Source organism: Globicephala melas, chromosome 4 (genome assembly GCF_963455315.2).
Source record: "Globicephala melas chromosome 4, mGloMel1.2, whole genome shotgun sequence".
NCBI classification, from domain to species: domain Eukaryota; kingdom Metazoa; phylum Chordata; class Mammalia; order Artiodactyla; family Delphinidae; genus Globicephala; species Globicephala melas.
In genome coordinates, this window is record NC_083317.1 from 7,475,309 (window position 1) to 7,496,536 (window position 21,228).

The 21,228-nt window shown below is 42.9% G+C and overlaps 1 protein-coding gene across 5 annotated transcripts in view; it reads left to right on the forward strand.

Moving 5' to 3' along the window:
- Positions 1 to 21,228, forward strand: part of KCNJ6 (potassium inwardly rectifying channel subfamily J member 6) — a 287,514-nt gene that overhangs the window by 73,493 nt on the left and 192,793 nt on the right. For all 5 annotated transcript variants that reach the window (XM_060297794.1, XM_060297795.1, XM_060297796.1 and 2 more), the window contains exon 2: positions 2,442 to 2,493. In XM_060297794.1, the coding sequence (XP_060153777.1) occupies positions 2,469 to 2,493 (25 nt within the window). In that variant the 5' untranslated portion in view covers positions 2,442 to 2,468. The remainder of the gene's footprint in view (positions 1 to 2,441; positions 2,494 to 21,228) is intronic.

A 21,228-nucleotide genomic window follows, 5' to 3' on the forward strand; every position in this document is an offset into this window, starting at 1 on the left:
CACACAAGACAGACAAACGACAGGGCTTTGTGAGGATATAATGCCTGGAATCTGGGTGCCTGTGGTTTGGGGACTCTCACCACTGGGGCCATGAGAAGAGGACCAAGCTGAAGAGGTGAGTGATCCAGAGTAAGACTTGATGTAGCACAGGGAACAAAGGGAAAGCAAATCATAGACCAGGATACAAGGAGAGATGGTGTAACTAGAGAGGCCAAACCAGCAGCAGAACTAGGCTAAGAGGTGAGGTGGAGAGTCAAGGACAGAGCAAGCGGAGATAGAACAAGTTTCCTACAGGTCAAGGATGAATTTCACTGAGTTCTCACCATGGAGTTGCATCTATGCATGAATTACCATCAACCACCAGGGTAGACTTGTTTTTGAAGCAGCCTTGTGCACGTACCTGTGAACCCACGTTGCTGTGAGATGTTCCTCTCTGCCGGTCTTGTCTCTGCCACCCAACGCTCTTAGCCTCTCCAGTAGCTGTGCTTTTCCTTTACATCTTGAAATAAACCACGTGGCAGGCTAAACATCATAGGTTAATGCCACCACAGTAGGGTGGTAGATTATGGTTTCTTAGCTTCTTCTGTCCTCAAGGGCAATTAGTTTAAGTAAGTTTAAGTAAGAGGCAGTGCCTTGGTTTCACTGCGTTATTGCAGGGCTTGTGCAAGTCAAGTGTACTTGTGGTGTGCAAAGTTGTTTATTGACACTCGACACAGACCCTTTTAGTTTGGGGATGGTGGCTCTAGAAGAATGAATAATGATGCTGATTGTACTTCCACACCCAAGCCATGACACGTTGACTCTAGTGCTAGCCAAGCAGCTGTGAAGAACTCAACACTAAACTGTGGCCATGGGGGAAGATAAATGCCACCTTTGGCTTCTAAGAACCAGAGTGTTGATGGCACAGGAGCTAGGGGACAGCTACACGACAGAGTCAATGACATACCTACTCCATGTGAAAGCATGCTACTGTCATTCGTAAACAGAAGGTCGGAGAAAGAAGAATGGCAGTATAAAAGCACAAGATACCACTTTGTGCTTATCAGTTTGGCAAAGATTGAGGAGGAGTGCTAAAGCCACTGGCAAGTTGGCAAGAATATACAGGAACAAATGTTTTTGAACACTGTCAGAGCCAAAGTTTGTGGGGGACAATTGAGCAATACGTGTCAAAATTCTTAATAGTCATACTTTTTAACCAAATCATACCTTACTCTGATATTTATCCTCAGTGTTGATAGGACAAGGGCACAAATATGTGAGTTCAAGGATGCTCATCACAGCGTTTTATAAAATAGTGACAATCTGAAGCAAATTCAGTGGAATCTGGTTGAGGAAATTATGGTGTAATTCATGATGAATGCTATGCAGTCACTAAAAAATGATGATGTATTCTACCTTTATTGACATAAAAGATGTATGATACGGAGTTAAGTGACAGTAGCTTACAACATCGTATGTATAGTATAGATATTTATATTTATAAAAAGGGGATTATATTTCCATATCTGTATATATTTACAGGTATAGAAATGGTAATAGAAAGATTTTCACCAAAACATTACAGTGGTTTTCTCTGTGGGGTGGCATCATGAGAGAACTATATTTTCTGATTTATAATTTTTCAATATTTTCTGAGTTTTTAAATAATGAGCATGTGTTAGTTTCATCATCAGAAAAAAAATAAGGTTGTAAAAAAAAGTAAAATCATAGCAGCCAATGTTTCAGTTACTACACATGTTAGGAGCCTAAGGAAATTAAAGAAATTGAAGAGAACTTTCAGAAGAGATGACCATTATTCTTAATAGCTCTGAAGTAATCTTCTAATTAGGACAGATTCAATTTATGTATGTATCATTCTCGCTCTCAGACTCAGTGGGTTATAGCCTACATCCCAGTTGAAACAAAATGTTTTCAGCCCAAAACAGATAAGGTCATAAACCCATCAAAAGTGATGACTTTCAAAAAACTCCAGGAATTCAAAAAAGTAAGACAAAGAAAAATGTACAAAATCTATTTAGCTTTTAGGAAAAAATGAGACCAAATGACTACAAAAATACCAGCTCCAAAAATACCAAAAATGCTTCAACAGGAGAAAATAGAGAGCAAAAGACTGGCATATGGATATCAAAACTCCAGTGTCAAGGAGGTTTTGAAAACTGGTCATGTGTCACCAATTATATATATCCAAGATCAATGTGACAGACAGTCATTTCCAAGAGCACTGGCAAGGTTTTTAGGATTCTAAAAATCTCTTTTCAGTGACTGACTGATCATATAGCAATAATGTGAGATTTTAAAATTCATTTCATCATTGGTGACCAAATTCTAACATAAGAGAAAGGGAGAGAGAGAGAAAGAGAGAGCTGTTGTTACAGACCCATTGTGTTGACTCATATTTAAGATGTGCTTTGTACATAATTATCTTTTCTTCTCACCTTCAGGAAAAGCACAAAGAGGAGATTTCAACGATGGCCAAGTTGACAGAATCCATGAGTAAGTAACTTGAAATTTATTCTTCATTTTTGGTTTTGAATGGAAAACGACAAAATCTTGCAAAAAACACATCCCCTTGTGATTATCTGATTTGTCTTTCACTCTTGTGATAGCCAAGGTCTATTTAACACAGATCATATTGTGCTGACGTTACATTATGTGTTTTTCAAAATTCATCTCTCATGGTGTCCAATTCTGTGCTGAAATTTTCCCCCAACATTATGGAGCTAAAGAGTCAAAATGAATTTTATTTGTAGCACTGCGTTGGGTATTGGGACCCACAATAATTTTAAACTGATTTTTAAGAGGTTTAGACAAAGTCTAAAGCTGAAGTTTTATGCACAGATATTCCATAGGCTGGATAATCTAAAGAGAGGAAAGAATGGCTTCTTGTCGTTAGACTTGTTAGGTGCTGTTCTGGAATTTCAGAGAGAACCGTTAAAAGATGGAGAACTTGAGATGTAAGCAGCTTGCAGTGATTTAGGTTTCGACTCTACCAGTGGTATAATGCTCTAAACTCTTAAGCCAAGTAAACAGGATACACAAAGCGTTTTGAAGAGAAAAGAAAAATTAATTATAATAAATCCTCCTGCAAACTGAGAAATGCAATTTCCTGTGTTGACGTTTAACTATTAAAGACCATGTGGATATGAAATAAATAGACAATGCAGACTTTTTTCCTTTGAAAAGGTACATTTTCCTAGTGATGGATTTCACATCTAAGGTGACAAGGGAAGCTTGTAAACACTTCTCCAGTATCATTAGAGCCATAAACACCTACTTAAAATTGGCCTGCAAAATTAGCCATGGATCTTGCACAAATTTAACTGGCCCCTGTCTTCTCCTTCTACTATTCCTCAAATCCTGAGACTGTTAAATACAAGTGTTCTCCTGCAGCACAGTCAATGAGCCCTTATCGCCAAAGGTACCCCCCCTTCCAAGAAAAGGTAATGTTACAAGGTTCTGTACATTGCATTGCTTTAATTCCTGACCCAAAACCTCTGCCTAATTTCATATGTCTTGAACACATGCTAATTTCACGATGGAAATGGCAGCTCACAGGGACTAAGGGAAGGACAAGGTGCTCCCACGTCTCTCTTCTGCTCTCCTTTCTGGGTCACTCCCTGACCTCACTCCGTTCCACCTTTCTCTCTGCCTCTAGCTTTGCAGATGGAAAAACGTTCCAAGGATTTGCCACTTGGTTTGAAGAACACCAAACTGGTTCTCTGTCAGGGAAAGGCCCTTGAGTCATAGTAGGTGTTCTTCTCAGACCTGGAATGAAATAGTGAGGGTACCAGAACCACTATGAAACTGACATGCCTATGCTGTCAAAATATGGAGCGAGATTGGGACACATCAAGTAATTCACAATCCACGGCACTTTCGCAGACTTAGTCCTAATCTCTAAGTCCGAAGTCTCCAACACAAAAGACTCACAGATTCTCTGAATGCTAGAAAGATCAACGGCTTGGAATCTAGCATCCTTTTCCATGAGTGGAGTCTGGGGTGTATGGTGCATTAAATCAAATAGTGTCTTGTGTGAGTTGTGATGCTAACAGGTTTTACCGTGAGTCTCCTGTTAGAATTTGATCTCTAGTTCAGTGAATATTTTTTTAGCTCACCTAACTGAATTATAAACCATTTAGGGCACTATAAGAGATCTACTGGTCAATATTTCTGATAAAGGTATTTTAATTTTTCTATATCTATTGGATCCAGATGCATTTAAATAAGAGCCCCTCCCTGGACCCTCCCTGATGTGTTGGTTTTCAGTTTCATGTTTGCCTCTGCAATGGTTCTAAGGATTTTGACCTATGCATCCACTGGCTTAAGAGAATTCTGCCAAAATTGAATTCCAAACCCTTTGGTAGATGAAAGGGCATGGCCATTCTTCTAACTTGCTCTGTCTTAAAAAAAAAAAAAATAGAAGAAGAAGAAGAAAAGAAAAGATCACATAGATAAGCTCAATGCACAAAGGAAATTTAAAGTTTGAAAACGGACCTTGGAATCATACCCAACATTCCAGTCCAGTGATCCTGACAAAGATAAAAAAAAATTATAAAATATATGACATACTCCTACTTTTCAAGGTGCTCACGATGAAAGTTAATCACATGGTCAGCACTAACAAATAGTTCATCAAAATTAAATTCCTGAATAACGTTATATACAACTATACATTTATTCTACATAGGAAACCTGCAAGGAAATAAATACCTAATTATCGAAGGAGAGCCTATCAGTGGGCTAAGCAAAGAATTAACATTCTTTTAAGAACTGCACAATAAATGTGCTGGGAACATCAAATCCATGGCCACCAGAGAAAACGGACAAAAACAGAACCACCAATGCCTAGGACACAGTGCATTGAATGAGTTTTCAGAGCCAGTAAACACTCTGCTTGTTAAACTGCCAAGCAAAAACCATCTGGTTACTAGAATATCTCTCTGTCTAACTAGACTAGAGAGTAATTCATCTCCAATCACCATAGGGGTCCAAATGCTTTTGATGACTATGCAAGTACCATCATGGGGATGGGGTATCTTCTTCATCTTCTAGAGCAGGGTGAGGAGTATTTCTTTCTATCACGTGCCATTAATCAACCACGTTAGAAACAATAGCATTCATCATTTTTTTAAAGGGCAAGCAAGGGACGCAAAAGTATTAACAGGTTTTCAAATGTTTAAGGAAAAACAACTTTATTTAATAAATACATGATAAGACTTCAAAATATATTTGTCACATTGCTGAAGTGAGGAGGGTCATGATAAGGAAGAAAAAACAGAAAAAGGAAGAAAAAAAGATGCAATATAAGAAAATGCACATGAGAAAAATACAGGGGGAAACATATGTATAAAAAAGACCCGAGGACATCCCTGGTGGTCCAGTGGTTAAGACTCCGAGCTTCCAATGCAGGGGGCATGGGTTTGATCCCTGTTTGGGGAACTAAAATCCCATATACTGTGAGACATGGCCAGGAAATAAAAATAAATAAATAAATAATAAATAAATAAATAAACATTTTAAAGATCCAGAGAAGGCGCTATTAAGGAGGAAAGAGACAAAATCATGCGCAAAGAGAAGATGAGAAGGCAAAGAGAAAGGAGGCAAGGACAGATATTGACAAGGAGGTTCAGGGGATCTAAAATTCATAAACTACACACTTGCATTCATTGGCTGTGGTCATTGAACGTTTCAAAGCCTATTGTTTTTTTACCGTTGCCCTTTGACATTTTAATCTCTGTTAGCATCTTAGAAAAGGATATTCTCATACTTCATCCATCAGAAACCCTGTTCCAAATGGGACGGCGGAAAACCCCACACTAGAGGAAGTTACTCTGAACTTGCCGGTCAGTAGCCAGGATTTTACTACCCACGCACTAACGGAAACCAAGCTGAAAGCCTGACCAAAGTGGAGACTCCCAACCTTGTCCATAAGTAGGCACACAGAGACCCAAACAAGGAAACCAAATCCCACACTGTGCTGTCCTTAGAGGTGACGTTGAGGCTGTCGGGCTCTGTCCTGGCCACTCGAATCTAAGTCAGATGGTGACAAATTGCAGATGTTGAGAAGCACGCAAATAGCCTGGGGCTCCGGGATCGTGATCTGTACAGAGTACCTTTGTAGGTTGTTCTTACATAGATTTCTGCAAGTAATTCTCTTCATGGTTGTCACCTGCTGATGTATCCCCCCACACCTGGGAACCTGTCAGACACCACAGGGGTCCATTAATAGTGTGGATTACAATCAAATGTCTGTCTTAGTGATGAAGTTGCAAGGGCAGGACAGGTGGGGATGCTTGGCCCCCATGCCTTCTGCAAGTTTCAGAGCCCCTTCCCGAGCCCCACCCCCAGCGCTCCGCAAGCATTCTTGGAGTCCCACTTCTGCCTCTTTCTCCACATCAGTCACAGGTATGCAGTGCATCCCTGCAGCAGGAGACAGTGCGCAGGGCCAGCCGTGGCTCACTCTGAATCATGACGGGAAGAGTTGACTTCTGTTGCTTTCTGTCACCATCCGCCAGCCTCTCTCGGGCACGTGAGCCCCAGAGGAGCCCTTCTGGTCCTCCCCACGGATCATTCTACCCAGGTTGTCCCCTCAGTTAACCCTGTGGTTATCACAACCGTAACACATCTGCACAGGAAACAGTTACTCATCATCCTCCTCAAATAAAGAGCAGAGTGGCCACTGTAACCTGAGTAGCTTCAGGGTGGTCCTTTCCTGGCCAGGACAGAAGTGAGGGGACCCTGGTTCATCCCACCGCCCGGAGCCACGGGCCTGTTTCGTGAGGCACTTAGAGGTCTTGGCGGTCTGCATTAATGTAGAGGGAATTCCTCCTCCTACGATTAAAGTAATTGTTCAAATTTAACCCAGACTTGAAATGTTCTAGTGTCAAATGAAATGAAGAGTGAGAACCAATTACAATCACCTCATATTAAATTAGCTTCATTAAAGCACAGTGGTTTTCTAATCATTTATCCTCTCCTCACGGAGCTGCTATTATCACTCCAGCATTGTGTTAAGTCCTGGAAGGATAAGGAAATGGGGTCCTGGCCCACACCAGGTGCAGCGTTTGGGGGTGAAGGGGGTGGGAGACTACAGCACAGAGAATCAGGGTCTTGCAGAAGCCACCTGGTAAGCACTGTAGCTGAAGGTGCATGCTGGCATGCGTGGGCATCATAAAGGCACCCAAAGGTTACACAGGTTTCACCAGGCAGCCAGTGAGAACATGAATGCCCTGACCGAGGACCCAGGACCCAGCGTGGGGAAGCGAGGGCAGGCGGGGGAGATAGCAGATGGCTGGGCACATAGGCAAGAGTCAGGTCATAAAAGGGCTAGTCTGCAGCTTCTGTTTTATCCTGTGGGTGATGGGGAGGCACTTAAGACCCACAGAAAAGCTAAGACAGGAAAGGAGAGGCAGGGGGCTGAGGCCAAAGAGCCAGGATGGGCCCAGGGGAAACCAGAATAATCCACAAGGGCAGGAATGGCCACCACCACTGCTCCAGAATCATCCCCCTAAGAAGAGGAAGCTCAACTTGGAACCACCAAGGCCAGGAGCCAGGAAAGCAGGCATCAGGATTCTCCACAGGGGCACATTTGTCCCAAAGCATTAGGGTTCCTGACAGTGGGAGAATAGAGACACCGTTCCCTTTGGTATTAAACCCATGGGGCCTGTCCCCCTTGCTGGGTACTGAAGGCTCCTTATCCCCATGCGGAAATGCCCGCCTACCCTCTCAAACACACCATTGCCAGTGCCCTGCCCTACGCCCTCTTGGGTGAAAGGAAGATGTCATGGGTCCAGGCAGATGTGGGTACCCAGACTTTGGCTTCTGTTCATGGCTGGTAAGAGACCCCATAGCTGGATTGGGAGTATAGGGCGATGGAGGATATTTAGGACAGGGCAGAGCTGTTCTTTGCATGAGGTCATTAGGGCGTGAAATGGCTCTCTATCCTCAGGGACTAAGGCTACATCAGGCCCACCAGATGGTGCTTTTTAAAATGTATCTTCTCCCTCCTGATAAAACTCAGACACTTTAAATATGGGAATCTGTCTCTCAGGCTCACCCTCACACAGGTAGTCACAGCATCATCTCAAAAGTCACATGACTTGATTTTTAAAGGTTATACTCCATTTATAGTTATTATAAAATACCTGCTCTATTCCCCATAACCTTTAAAAATTGTGAATCACTGTATTGTTCACCTGTAATTTATATAATATTATACATCAACTCTGCTTCAATTAAAAAATAAAAAAAAGACAACAGAATACTAAATTCAAATTCTGAGGGAAATGATTTTCCATCCGAAAATTCATACCCAGCTGATAGGTAAGTGGGAGGAAAGAATACAGGCATATTACAATCAGAAAGCATCCTTTAAAAAAAAGGATCCCATGCATCCTTTAAAAAAAAATAAAACTTCAAGAAAGAGAAAAGAATACAAGAAAGAGGACACCATGGGTTATAAGAGCAGTGAAAGTTTTAGAAAATAAAGGTGTAAATCTAGTTCATTAAATTCATGCTAATCGCTAGGAAAACTAAAACCAGATGCTGTTGACAGCATTTCCTCTGATGACTGGAAGTGGGTAGGAAGACCTTTTACTCTGTATTTTATACTCTTCTTTATTATCTGCATTTATTTTTGTTTTGGATACAATTACTCGTAATAAAAGATTTAATAAAACTTCAAAAAGGCACCCCCTAAGAAAAAAGAGTAACACGACTTAAAGACAAACCCATTGCTCTTGAGCACTCGTTCTTGCCCTTACACAGTTTAAATCGTCACTTTGTTACTTGTGATTATTATCTAAATGAACTCCTCTGTGACAGCTGCACAGGGAAGCATCGCTCCCTCTCGTTCCTGGAAAAGGGAGGTTTCAGGTCTTCTTAAATCCCTCCCCACATGCCCCATCACTGTCAGCTCTCCCTGGCAGTGTACCCTTGACCCTTCTTGCTGTCTCAACCTTCTCTCTCCTGTCAAGTCTCCCTTCTCATGTGCCTTCCTCCTCAACAGAGGGCACCTGTTGCTCTGGCCACCCAGCATCTCCTCCAGACTCTCCTTTGGTAGTTTCCCACCTCCCTTTCTTTTGCATCTCCTAGCCTGAGACCGTGTCCCCCTCCATCCTGCAGGCGGGTTGATGCAGATGGGCCACGGGGCTGGGTGCCAGCACAGGTGCAGACAAGCAGCCCCTCCCCTTCCCAGCATCTCTGTCATGTGCTTCTGGGAATAGGTTCTCCAGGCTGAGTCTCTCACTCTCCCATGACTCTGGGAGCCTTGTCTTATCCCTTATCCATCCTGGCTGCCCACACTTGCCAGATTGGCTCTGCCACCTCAACTAGCAACTCTGACCAGAGCATCCTCCTTTCTGTATCTTCTTTCCTGGGTTACCTGCAGGACACGGGGAGGGGGGCACAAGAGTGGATGCCCAGAGAAGCCAGCATGGAGGGGCAGCAGAACGCAGATGGATGCAGAAGATTTTATGGTATGATACGTTGGGTCCCTTCACAATATATCATTTCAGTCCCACCATTAGGCAGAAATGCTTCCTTTGATCCAAAGCAGAAGAGAGAGATCCAGCAGCCTCTTCCCTGCTTGTGCTCCTCTAAAAAGCTGTTATTTTTTTACTAAGAGGCATGTGCTTTCCTTACTGGAATATATCTTTTAAATTCAAGGATAATCACTTTCTGCTTGGGATTACGGGCCTGTTCAGTTGGAATCAGAGATTCTAGCTTGAGTTCAGAGGACCTGAAATGGATCGTAGTCTTCATGCCGCTTAATGGCCCCAGACACCATCTCCATGGGGATGGGCTTCATGCCCTGCCTGGTCCCCCCTTTTCCTCCCTCCCATGTCCCTCAGTGTGAGGACTTCCTTGCTCCTTTGGTTTCCATCTGCTGCCTCCCTTCTGAGGCTCCCCCGACAACAGCCTTCTCCAAATAAGAATGACGCTTCCTTCCTTGCCATCTCCAGAACGCGCATGTAATTTAAAGGATGTGACTGGTAGAAACACACAGCAATGTTCAAAGCAGCAAACTAAGTGAGTAAATTTCAGCTTAGGGTGCCTTACATTTGTACAGATTATTACTGTGCTTCGTGAAAATGGAAATGGAGAAAATCTGTTTTCTCAAGTTCATTTTCCTTCCTTTAAGATTTTTGGAGATCACTTTCACCCTCACCTTCTGATGAATGTTTGTGACTTGGTTGGTGAGAAACTCATCTCTGACACCGACAACTTCTCTTGGGCCCTAGGAAGATCTAGACTGCATTTCTTGCCTTGGGCACCATTGACATGCAGATCTGGATAATTCTTCATTGTGAAGCTGTGTGTATTGAAGGATGTTTAATGGCACCCTTGACTTCAACTCACTAGATGCCAGTAGCACCTTCCCCCACTTGTCACAAGCCATGTCTTCAGACATGACTAAATTTGTTCTGCAGGGCAGGTCACTCCCCATTGAGAGACTGGGAATCACTGCTCTAGATAAACCAGGAAGAACCAGTCTTTCTGGTTCTTCTTTCTTCTTATGCAGCAATAGTGGGACTTTCTAGTCAATTGCAGATCCTCCCGAGGTTTCGGTCTCCAGTATCACTCCCTGCTACAGCCTCTACTTGAGTAATGCAGAGATGGAAACCTGAGCCACTCTTGGTGACCACCGAGAGAATCCATCTCTCTCGGCCACCTGGCTTTGGGGACCATCAAGTCAAGGGTATTTCTATTTTATTGATGCAGCCATTGGATGAAGCTTAGAAGGATAAAGGGATTTTCCCAGCATGATAATGCTGGGAATGCATCAACCGCCAAACCCCCTTCTCCACGTTTCTGCCGTCAACAAGTTTCATCAGGGCAAAGAGTGGAAACTCAGCATCTCAGGCGTCCCTCTGTGCCCTCAGGTTGCAGAGAGAAGGGTCCCCTGCGCAGAGGTGTGGCCATGAGGAAGGCCAGAGGGCAGGGGAGCCAATGGCCTACAGGGCGAGCAAGTGTGGCCAACCCAGAGCTGGAGGATGTGAGCAGGTGTGTGTACAGGAAGCACTTAGCTTAATATAAGGCATTTGAGATGTGAGCCTCAGATCATAAGAGGGAACAGCAGGAACACTGAACTCTAAAGCCCAGGCTCCCAAGAGGACAGCACAGGCAGGGGAGAGACGCTGCCCAAACCTGAGGGCAGACCTGGACTCCTGAACATCTGGGTGGAGGAATTTGCTTTTTTACCTGTGCCGCCCTCTTGGCCTCATTGATACTCCCCAGCAAAAGGGAATGAGGCCCTTCAGAGACTTTGTCATCACTCATCTGTCACCCGCTTGTCCCCTGGTGCTAGGCTGCTGCCCCCTCCCCCTTCCCCACCCTACTCTTCCTCCTGGGGACAAGTGTGTGAGCTGGGACAGCCCCTGGGCTCCCCGCGGCTCCCTCTGCCTCTCCCCTGGAGAGGGGAGGCCTGCCGGGGAAGCACCTGGCTCCTGGCGCTGGGGAAGACAGGCTGACAGCGATGTCACCTGGTGGGAGGGAGTCACTTCCCAGATTTCACCAAGTCTCGGCTTCACCGAGAGAAAAGAGCTGGTGGGGGGGTGTTCGGCAGTAACAACATCACTGCCTACATTTCTCGTGCACTTTTCTGCTTTGATTTAATCTCTCACAAGACATTACAATTTCAGGCTCAAAGGCGTTAAAAGGAAGGGAGGTGGGAGGCGGAGGGGGGTGTGTCTTGATGTTTAAATATTGACTCAGAGAATTGCTCTGCAGCCCAGAACTGCATTCATAAAGGTTTCTACACAGTTAGCAAGACATCTCTGGCATGCAGTCGTCCTTCTAGGGAGAGCATCTTCAGTCAGCATGGTCTTCCCAGGGTCTGACTGCCACTCAGCCACCTCCTAGCTGTGAGCCCACCCATGAATTACTTAACCCTTCTTCTCCGAGTTCCTGCGATGGAGCATAACAGCCACCTGGCATTGTTTTGATAATGTGTATAAAGGTAATAGATATGTATATATAAGCTAATATATATACTTATCCATATAAGCTTGTATAAATAATTGCATTTGAATATGTATATACATGCATAAGCTAACAGATATGATTGAAAGCTAATAAACATATATATTCGTATAATCACATAATATATAATGCATGCAAAGCATTGAGCATAGCAATTGTCCCCTATCAGGCCCTCAAAAACAAAAATGAACCTTCTTATGATCCCCACACCTCACTTTACTCACTATTCTCAAGCCCATTATAAAACTATTCATATTGTGGTGTTTTGTTACCTTGTACTATACCCAACTCTCTTAAAGGTCCAAGGGCTGTGGCCTGGCCGTATGATCTTATGAGTTGGCATTAGGTACTAAAAAATTCTTGTTGACTGATTTCAGCTACCTTAGGGATTTTAATATGTGGTGGTTTTTACCTGTTGTACCTTTGTTCTGACAAGTAATATTTCACCTTATACTTGGACTTTCATCCTTGCCAAAGAGTCTCATTGTGGGTTTCATTGCTAAATACTGTAATCCTTTCAGCTCGGTATACAGACCCTTTCCTCCCAATATCATATGCTCTCTCCTGCAACAGATGTGATATTGATGATGTTTGCTCCCCAGATTCACACACAGTCCAGTTCACAGAATTAAGAGAGCTAAACCTGGCTTTGGATTTCCTGAAGTCAAAGCCAAACCAAACATCACTCCCTGCTGGGTTGCTAGGGATGCTTTCTTAGTAGATATTTAATTCAGATTATGGCTCTGGCTCTCACCTAGGAGTAAACGTGCAACTAAATCAAAGAAAGGTGCCCCATGGTGATCGTGTTCTGACTTCTAAATAATACCCTTCCCCAAATTACTATCTCCTCCACGTTGCTGGGTCCCTAACCTGCAGGCACACGGCTTTGCAGTCCTTTTTTCCAGCACACATTTTCAAAAAGGATGCTCTCATAGGAAAATGGATAGGAAGAAAAAAGTCTGGATTTTTTTTAAGCCAGAATGTTCTCATTCCCGTGTAAGATGCACATTTTTCCCCCACGGCTGTAATGAAAAGGAAGGTGTCAGATGCATGTCTCAGAGCCTCCCATGGAAAAGGTTTTCTCTCCATTTTCTCCTGCCAGACTTGTTCATGTTGCTCCACGATCATCAAGGAAGGAAGGAATAAGACTTTGAATAAGCCAAGCATTGCATTCCTCAAAATGCAGGATTCTTCCTTGCATACAATTTTTTAATCTAATTTTTTTTAATAAATCAAGGGTGAGTCCATCACAAATAATTAACCAAGTAATCAATAAGTACTTACCAGCAGGCATGGAGAGTGTGGGGGAGGGGTGATAAATTATAAAACAAGAGTCAGGACCTTAAGGCTGACATTAAAAATTTAACACAACTTCAGACAACAAACTAACTCTTGTCCTGTTTTAAGGAAGTAGATGATAAAATTCCAAGTAAGTGAGGACCTACAGACCTCACCTTTTTTTTTTTAACCAAGACTTAAAATCAAATGAAGTTCAACTCACAACAACCCATTTCCTAGAGAAAAGTCAAGATTACGCTGTAGTTCACCTCCCTGTCTTTCCATATTGGAAAGACCACAAGGTCATTATAGGGATAACCTTGAATCTGCTGGTTGTAAAACTAAAAAGTAAAGATTTGGACATTTCTGTACTTAATTATTATTGACCCTGGGGTATCTCAACACTAAAGGTGAGATTTAAAAAGGGAGAGACTCCTTCTTGGAAGAACCAGGAAGAATTTGAGAAAGCTGGGCCTTCGAGAATGGACAGGGTTTTACCGAGGAGGTGAAGGGGTGACAGTGCTTCTGATTAGGGGGTGGCAGGGAGCTTGGGGGTCAAGATGAGGTGGGTGGTCATTATCTTAGGAGAAAGTGGAGGCAGGAGAGCACAGGTATATTTGGAGAACAATGATCAGGACGCATTGACTAAAGCTGGACATTTTAAGTAGGAAAATAGTAAGAGAGAAATCTAGGAATGGTGGATGGGGTCCTTAATGCTGGAGAAGAAGTTTCTAAGTTATCCTAAAGCCAAACATTTTCTAAAGTTTATTCCTAGGGCCATTAGTCCCATGACATCCTCAGACTAATTTTTGTGGTGTTGGTGATTCAACTCTTGTAGGGGGTACTTGCCTCTCCCCTTGAGATTCCCACTGCCTATTAGTGTAGTAACGGCTTTAAGATGCTCTGCAGGAAAGAAGTCTGCTTAACTTCTTTAATAGAGTGAAAAACTGGGCTCCACAAGAGAACCACATCCTAATCCCTGGAACCTGTAAATGTTACCTCATATGGAGATAAAAGGCGGAGAGATCTTTGCAAATGGAATCAAGTTAAGGAACTTGACTTGGGGAGATTATCCTGCATTATCCAGGTGGACCCTAAAAGCAATCACATATGTAGAGCAGAGGTGGCAAAGTGAAGACAGAGCAGAGAGATTTGAAGATTCTGGCCTTGAAGATTGGAAGGATGCAGCCACAAACCAAGGACTGCTAGCAGCCCCCAGAAAGTGGAAGAGGCAAGGAAGAGGGAGTGTGGTCCTGCCGACACCTTGTCTCAGACTGCTCACCTCCAGAATTGGGAGAGAACAAATTTCTGCAGTTGTGAGCCACCCAGGATTGGGTAGTCTGTAGTGGAGGGCCTAAGAAATGAACACAAGGGGGGATGTTGGTCTAATGACAAGTTTCCTCAGAATTATATTTGTCTAAGAGTTATATGATTATAAAGGTGCTAAATGGGAGATTAAGAAAAGATCTGAGATCTAGAAGATCTAGGGGATTTACTAACTGGAAATTTTGAAATATTCTGATACTTACTGACCCTCTAGGTTGACCAGAACAAAAATATGTACTATTTTGTATAAAGGCCCCTTTTAGATGTCAGTTCCACTAAAGCAAATTGTGCTGTCATATAAGACACACTCTAAATGTTTGTTAGAAACGGCTTGGCTCTGTGGCTCCAGGAAAGAGCAGCTGTCTTTCACTGAACCTAAGATGGGTGGTGAGATTTAAATCCTTATAAAAGAGAAATGAAGTTATGTAGATTTAAAGTTCTTTAAGAAATCCCCTCTCACTGGTCCACAGGCACCACCTCCAGCAAAACCATGGACCCCAACACCCAAAGGAAAGAAGGCATCTTCTCATTTCAAGCATATTGTCAGCAAAATATTCTTCTCTGTGCTGAGAAGGAAAACACAATTAAGAAGATTGTCTGGACAGAAAATCCCCCACATAAAACAATAGCCAGACATCAGTTAGAGGCTATGGAGCACAGAGCTGTGCGGGTTTTCAGAAATGAGGGTTCCCAGGTTGTAGGAGCCCCGGAGCTGGTCCAGGGACGCTGGATGCTGAGTGGGGCTGAGGGGACAGAATTGGGCACCTGGGGACACCGCCTTCCCCACCCACAAGGAGTGGGGTCACTGCCGTATCCTGACACATTCTTTATTGTCAAATGGTGTCTGGGGGCTACTCCCCAACGCCCAGACCTTATGTAACGAGGGACTTGTCATCTTCCACGTGCATCCCGATGGTTCTTACAGCTGTCTCTCGAAAGGGCAACTTCCGGGCAACTGGCTCATCCAGAACGGTAGCTGCAAGTTGCAGTTCAGTTCAGAAGGTCTCCTTTGAAACACTGTGAATGCAATGCTTTTTTAAAAAAAATAAATTTTATTTATTTATTTTTGGCTGTGTTAGGTCTTCGTTGCTGTGTGCGAGCTTTCTCTAGTTGTGGTGAGCGGGGGCTACTCCTCGTTGCAGTGCACGGGCTCTAGGCCCACTGGCTTCAGTAGTTGTGGTACGAGGCCTTCTCACTGTGGCGGTTTTTCTTGTTGCGGAGCACGGGCTCTAGGCACACCGGCTTCAGTAGTTGTGGCTCGTGGGCTCAGTAGTTGTGGCGCATGAGCCTAGTTGCTCCGCGGCACGTGGGATCTTCCCGGACCAGGGCTCAAACCGGTGTCCCCTGCATTGGCAGGCGGATTCTCAACCACTGAGCCACCAGGGAAGCCCTGCAATGCTTTTTTTAACAAAGAGGTGTGACAAGTTCCTGTGAGCTGATTCTCCTTCCCAGTTTGAATCCTCTCATTGACTCAGATACGAAATCACATCTCTGGCTGCTCCTGACTTCTGCTTGCCTAAAGAAATCTTTTTGATTTGATAATATAATTTGATAATTTGATAATATAATCCTAATGCAGTATGATTACAGCAAAGCTCTGTCATTCAACATTCCTTAGGTAGTTGCTGTGTGTCTGCTCTTTTGCTGGATAAGATGGAAGATACAGACTCTATCAATGGAGTAGAATTTTCTAGTTGATTAACCAGACCCAGTTGTCTGGAATCTTCCTATAGCCATATACAATACAATTAGGAAAAGTAAGAAAATGACAAGGAAAAAGAAAGTACTCTACATGTATCCCTTACACAGTAGACATAAATATTCGTTAAGTGAATGACTGAAAACAGAGATTTTTTTGGAAAAATAATTATCCTCTGAAGGGGAGTAATGGCTTTGAGTATGGGGTTTCCTTTTGGGGTGATGAAAATGTTTTGGAACTAGATAGAGGTGGTGGTTGCACAACATTGTGAATGTATTAAATGCCACTGCATTGTCCCCTTTCAAATGGTTAATTTTATGTTATGGGAATTTAACCTCAATTTAAAATAAATAAATACTTCCCATATTACATCCTGAGGTACTGGGAACAGACAGATTTAATCATGTCTTCACAAAACTTTGCTACAGTGATTGTAATGACTAAGAAGCAGAAAGGTCCATAGACCAATAAATCCTTGCATGGGAAAAGTTTTTACGCTGCCAAACTATTTGATAAGACAAAAGTACTTCCAGAAAGTTCTCTTTCCCCTGTCAATTTATGGCCATCTACATTAGAGTATTTATTTTTGAGTCTGGACTGCTTGAAGCCTTTCCCATAAATATGGAATCCTCAAAATGCAAATTTTATATCCCTGTGTTTCGTAGGCACCATAGTTCTTTTCATAAGAGAAAAAACTCATTTTCTTGATGAGGACCCTGAAGCAACACTGCTGGTTAACCCATTGGCCCAAGGTGGGGTGGGAACTGGAGGGAGGGCAGAAGAAGTGAACCTGAAATAGAGGCCCCCAAATTTCTATGTTGAGGGAACAATTTTTTACATAAAAGTCAGGGTTGAGAGAGGTGGCATAAAAGAATAAAAATGACTAAAACTGCAACTTGGGAGATGGGTAGAACCCATGTGTCATGATATTTTGATGTATTTTGGCAGAAATCAAAACAAATAACCAGATAAAAGATTAGGCGCTTGACAACAGTGCTAGAGGGAAAGTGACAAATCTGGCAATAATGTACACAAAACAGCATGTCCCTGACACTAGGCAAGTAAGAGCAGACATCAGGAGGGCTATGTCTTGCCAATTATTTATGTGCTGTGGTGTAGTAAGAATATATGTGGTCTTGTCCCTGAGTCCTGGAACAGGGCTTCAAAACCCCTTGGAGTTTCTTCAGTGAAAAGAGTGTGTTTGTTCTGCTAAAAAGGTGACTCATGATGGGCCCCTAGTTCAACCCAGGATGGGGGCTGGTCACCAGAAATACCAAGTCCAACCTTGGTGCAGGGGAAGGGACTGGAGATTGAGTTCAATCATATGGCCCATGACTTCATGAATCGTGTCTATGTACTGAAACCCCCAATAAAAACTCTGGACATGAGGCTCCGTGGAGCTTCCCTGTTGGTGAATACATTGACATCCCAGGAGGGCAAAGTGCCCTGACTCCATGGGGAAAGGGCATGGGAGCTCTGCCTCTCTCCTAGATCCCACCTATGTGGTCCTTTATAACAAACTATAATTGCAAGTCTAGCACTCTCTTCAGTTCTATGAGACCTTTTAGTGGATTATCATACCTAAAGGCATAGTGGGAACCCCAGAATTTATAGCTAGAAGTGTGGTAAGACATAGAGGTCAGAAGTGCAGATGGTCTGGGGACTCCTAAAATGCATCTAGCGTCTGAAGTAAGGACAGAGCTGTGGAGAACTGAGCCCTTAACTTGTGGGATCTCGCACCATCACCAAGTGGTTAGTGTCAGAATTGAATTGCAGTGCACCCAGTTAAGGTGGACACAGACCATATATATATATATGATTTCAATTTCTCCCTCACCAAACAATGAAATACATCCTTAAACAGGTAAAATTCGGACAGTTTCACTTTGGAAACCCAAACAGAAAAACCTCCTTCAAAACTTTATGCAATTTACTTTCGTTCAAAATTATGAATTCTGATATACTCCTAATGCTATCTTTGGCTCTCTTTTTCTCAAGCAGAAGAAATATTACTTCTATTTACACGAAATTAGAAAATTAGGTGGGTTTTTTAATCTATTTTCCTCTCATCCTTTTTTCCAGATTTTTCTGGTGGGAAAATTGCTTAGAATTTAATTAATGGCTTCTTGGTGACCTGGCTTTCTCAACAGCCAAATATAAGAGATAAATGAATCAACTTATGGCAATCTGGGAAGGCATACCTGCATTCTTTTAGGAGCCTTTACGTACATCAGAACCAGTAGCATAAAGATACAAGAAAAAGCCAGTTTTAAGAAGAATGACAGATTTACTAAAAAGCATAACCACATAATTTTACCAGTAGTACATTATTTGAGAGGGAGTATAGTTTGAGACATTTTTTTCTTTTAAATATATTATTGCCTTTCAGAGCTCCAAACATTCTCAAACTCTCTTGTCATAATCACTCTAATAATAAGTAATGATGGATTTCAAATGCCAAGAGTTAACAAGTCTAAGAAGCAAAAAAAGAACAGCCTCAGGTTTTGAGGTGGATATGACATTCTGATTTCAATTCTAAAATCAGACAACTTAGCATAATAGGCTTTTCAAATAATAAGATCTTACATTATTTTCCCTAGAACTTTCCAGGCAAAATGGTCAATCAAATTGAAACATATTTGGAATATTTGACTGTTTGCTGCCCCCAAACATCCAGAATAACAACAGAAGAAATTATAAACAGAAAGTTAAACAATAATCACCTGAGGCAACTATCCCATTGGTCCAGTGTAGATGAGACCAAATAATGTGGAAAACTATTCAAATATCCAGACAATTATAATCATACAAAAAGAGCTTTCATATTAATGAAGGGGTAAAATAATATACTTGTGGAAATTACCCACACACTTAATCTTTTCAGCTCATCAAATATATGTTTGATCCCATCTGTTAATATTTTAAAGCTCCTACCCAACCTTTGAAGGGTCGTATCCTACACTTCATACCTCTTACCAGCAGGATTCACAACCATTTTGATCCTTGCCTGAAAGGCAAAAAGATTGAGTATATATTGTTTAGAGCCTTAATACATATCCTCTAATGGAGAAAAGGTAGAAGAGGGTGAGGGAAAGGTTAAGAAAAAAAAAAATCAGAATTATTCCTCTTGAAATCACCTCTGTTTCTCAGCAGATTAAAAATGTCAGTGTGACAAAAGAACAAGAGAAAACGCATTAGGACCACATAAGAGACCTAAAAGGTAACCGGGCTGGGGGAGGGGAGTCTTACCATGATGGAGAAACTGTCATTTTTAAATTGACTGTGTTGTAGGTTACTACAGAGACCTACATTTCATGACCTCATGTGGGGCAGTGAACCTACAAAAGTTTCATGACAATCAAAGCCTGCACACACTTAAGCTTTCATGGAGTAAAACATGGGGTTCTGTCATCGTTTGGATGTCACTGGCTTATTAAGAGCCCCAAGGAAGGGCCATTGCATTCTAAACTGGCACGCTGTATGTTCTATTAAGTTGCCTCATTAGTCCCTGCCTGCCTTGCACAGGATGTATCCACACTGCAGAAGCCCAATGGACTGAAAGGCTGGTTTCCATGGAGATGTTTTGCAGCTTTGCTGGTATTTCCTATGGAAGGGAAAGAGACTGTCGCGGTGCTCAATGTGTACACACACACACACACTCATACGTACACACACACGCACACATGCACACATACTTTTCAGTTAGACGAACTGGCTATGGAGCAAGAAATATAAGATAATTGAGAGGGGCTAGTGGGATTTGAGGAATAAGGACTGGATTGGGGAACGTTTGGGGGAGGATCTTTTTTGAAGCATCTGTAACCTTTGGATTATGTGTTCAGCGGAGAGTGAAGAGAGGGCCATTTTGTCTGCATCTGGGCACAGGCGGATGCTGTACCTGAGGGGACAAGACTTCCTGTGAGGGCAGGAGGGCTGGCCAGGTGTGGAGCTAGAGCCAAAACCCTCCCCAGAGAGCCAGGGAGACAAGGAGTCCCTTCACAGGGTAACTGTGCGCCTCAGCATAACCGTATCGGACCCAACAACAGCAAAAACAGCCAACCCTGGCAGGTGATTTCTGAACCAGGATCGTGTTCTATTGTTGGCTGACTTGGAAAGGACTATGCACAGCCTGATGAGAATTTCAGGCCTGAAACTCCCTCTTGCTCTCGCAATAAGGAAAATACTTCGGTGAATTGTGGGAACAATTTCTTTTTATTTGGGGATCTGGTCATGGTCTCAGAACCACCATTATTCGCTGTGTAACTTCTGTGGAGGATTTACTTGACCTCTCTGTTTTTTATTTATAAAACAAAATTAATAACTTAGTATTTGTATAGCATTTAGTATGTGTTGTGGGCTTCTGCAAGCACTTTACTTTCTCACTAGTTTATCACAGCAGCCTTCGGGAACAAATGCAGTTATTATCCTCGTGCTATGGGTGAGGAAACTAAAGCACAGAGAGATTAAGAAACTCACTCAAGATCACACCAAGAGGAAGGAATGAAGTCAGGGTTCAAACCCAGATCACCTGGCTCTAAACCCAGATTCTCAGCCTCCATGCTACAATGTTAAGAGGTACTGAATCATTTTTAATCTTCTTGCTTTACCTGCAATCATGTATTTAAACTTAACAATTCTATAAAGTTGGTGCTAATAGACTTTCAGATAAGGAAACTGAGTCACAGAGAGGTTAAGAAAAACTCCACTTGCCCAAAGCTACACAGCTAAAATAGGAGGGGGCTGGAATTTGAACTCAGGCATTCAGGTTCCAGAGCAATCATTCAAGGATCTGAAAAGCTGGCAGTAGAAACCGCCAGAAAGGGGGCAGCTTGGAGAAGCCCATGTGGCTGGTGGCCAGGGTCAGAGCGGCATCTCTCGGTCCAGCGCTGTTGAGTGGGTTGCCTTGCGGTTGGGAGGTGAGGGGCTTGCTTCCCCTGGGACCA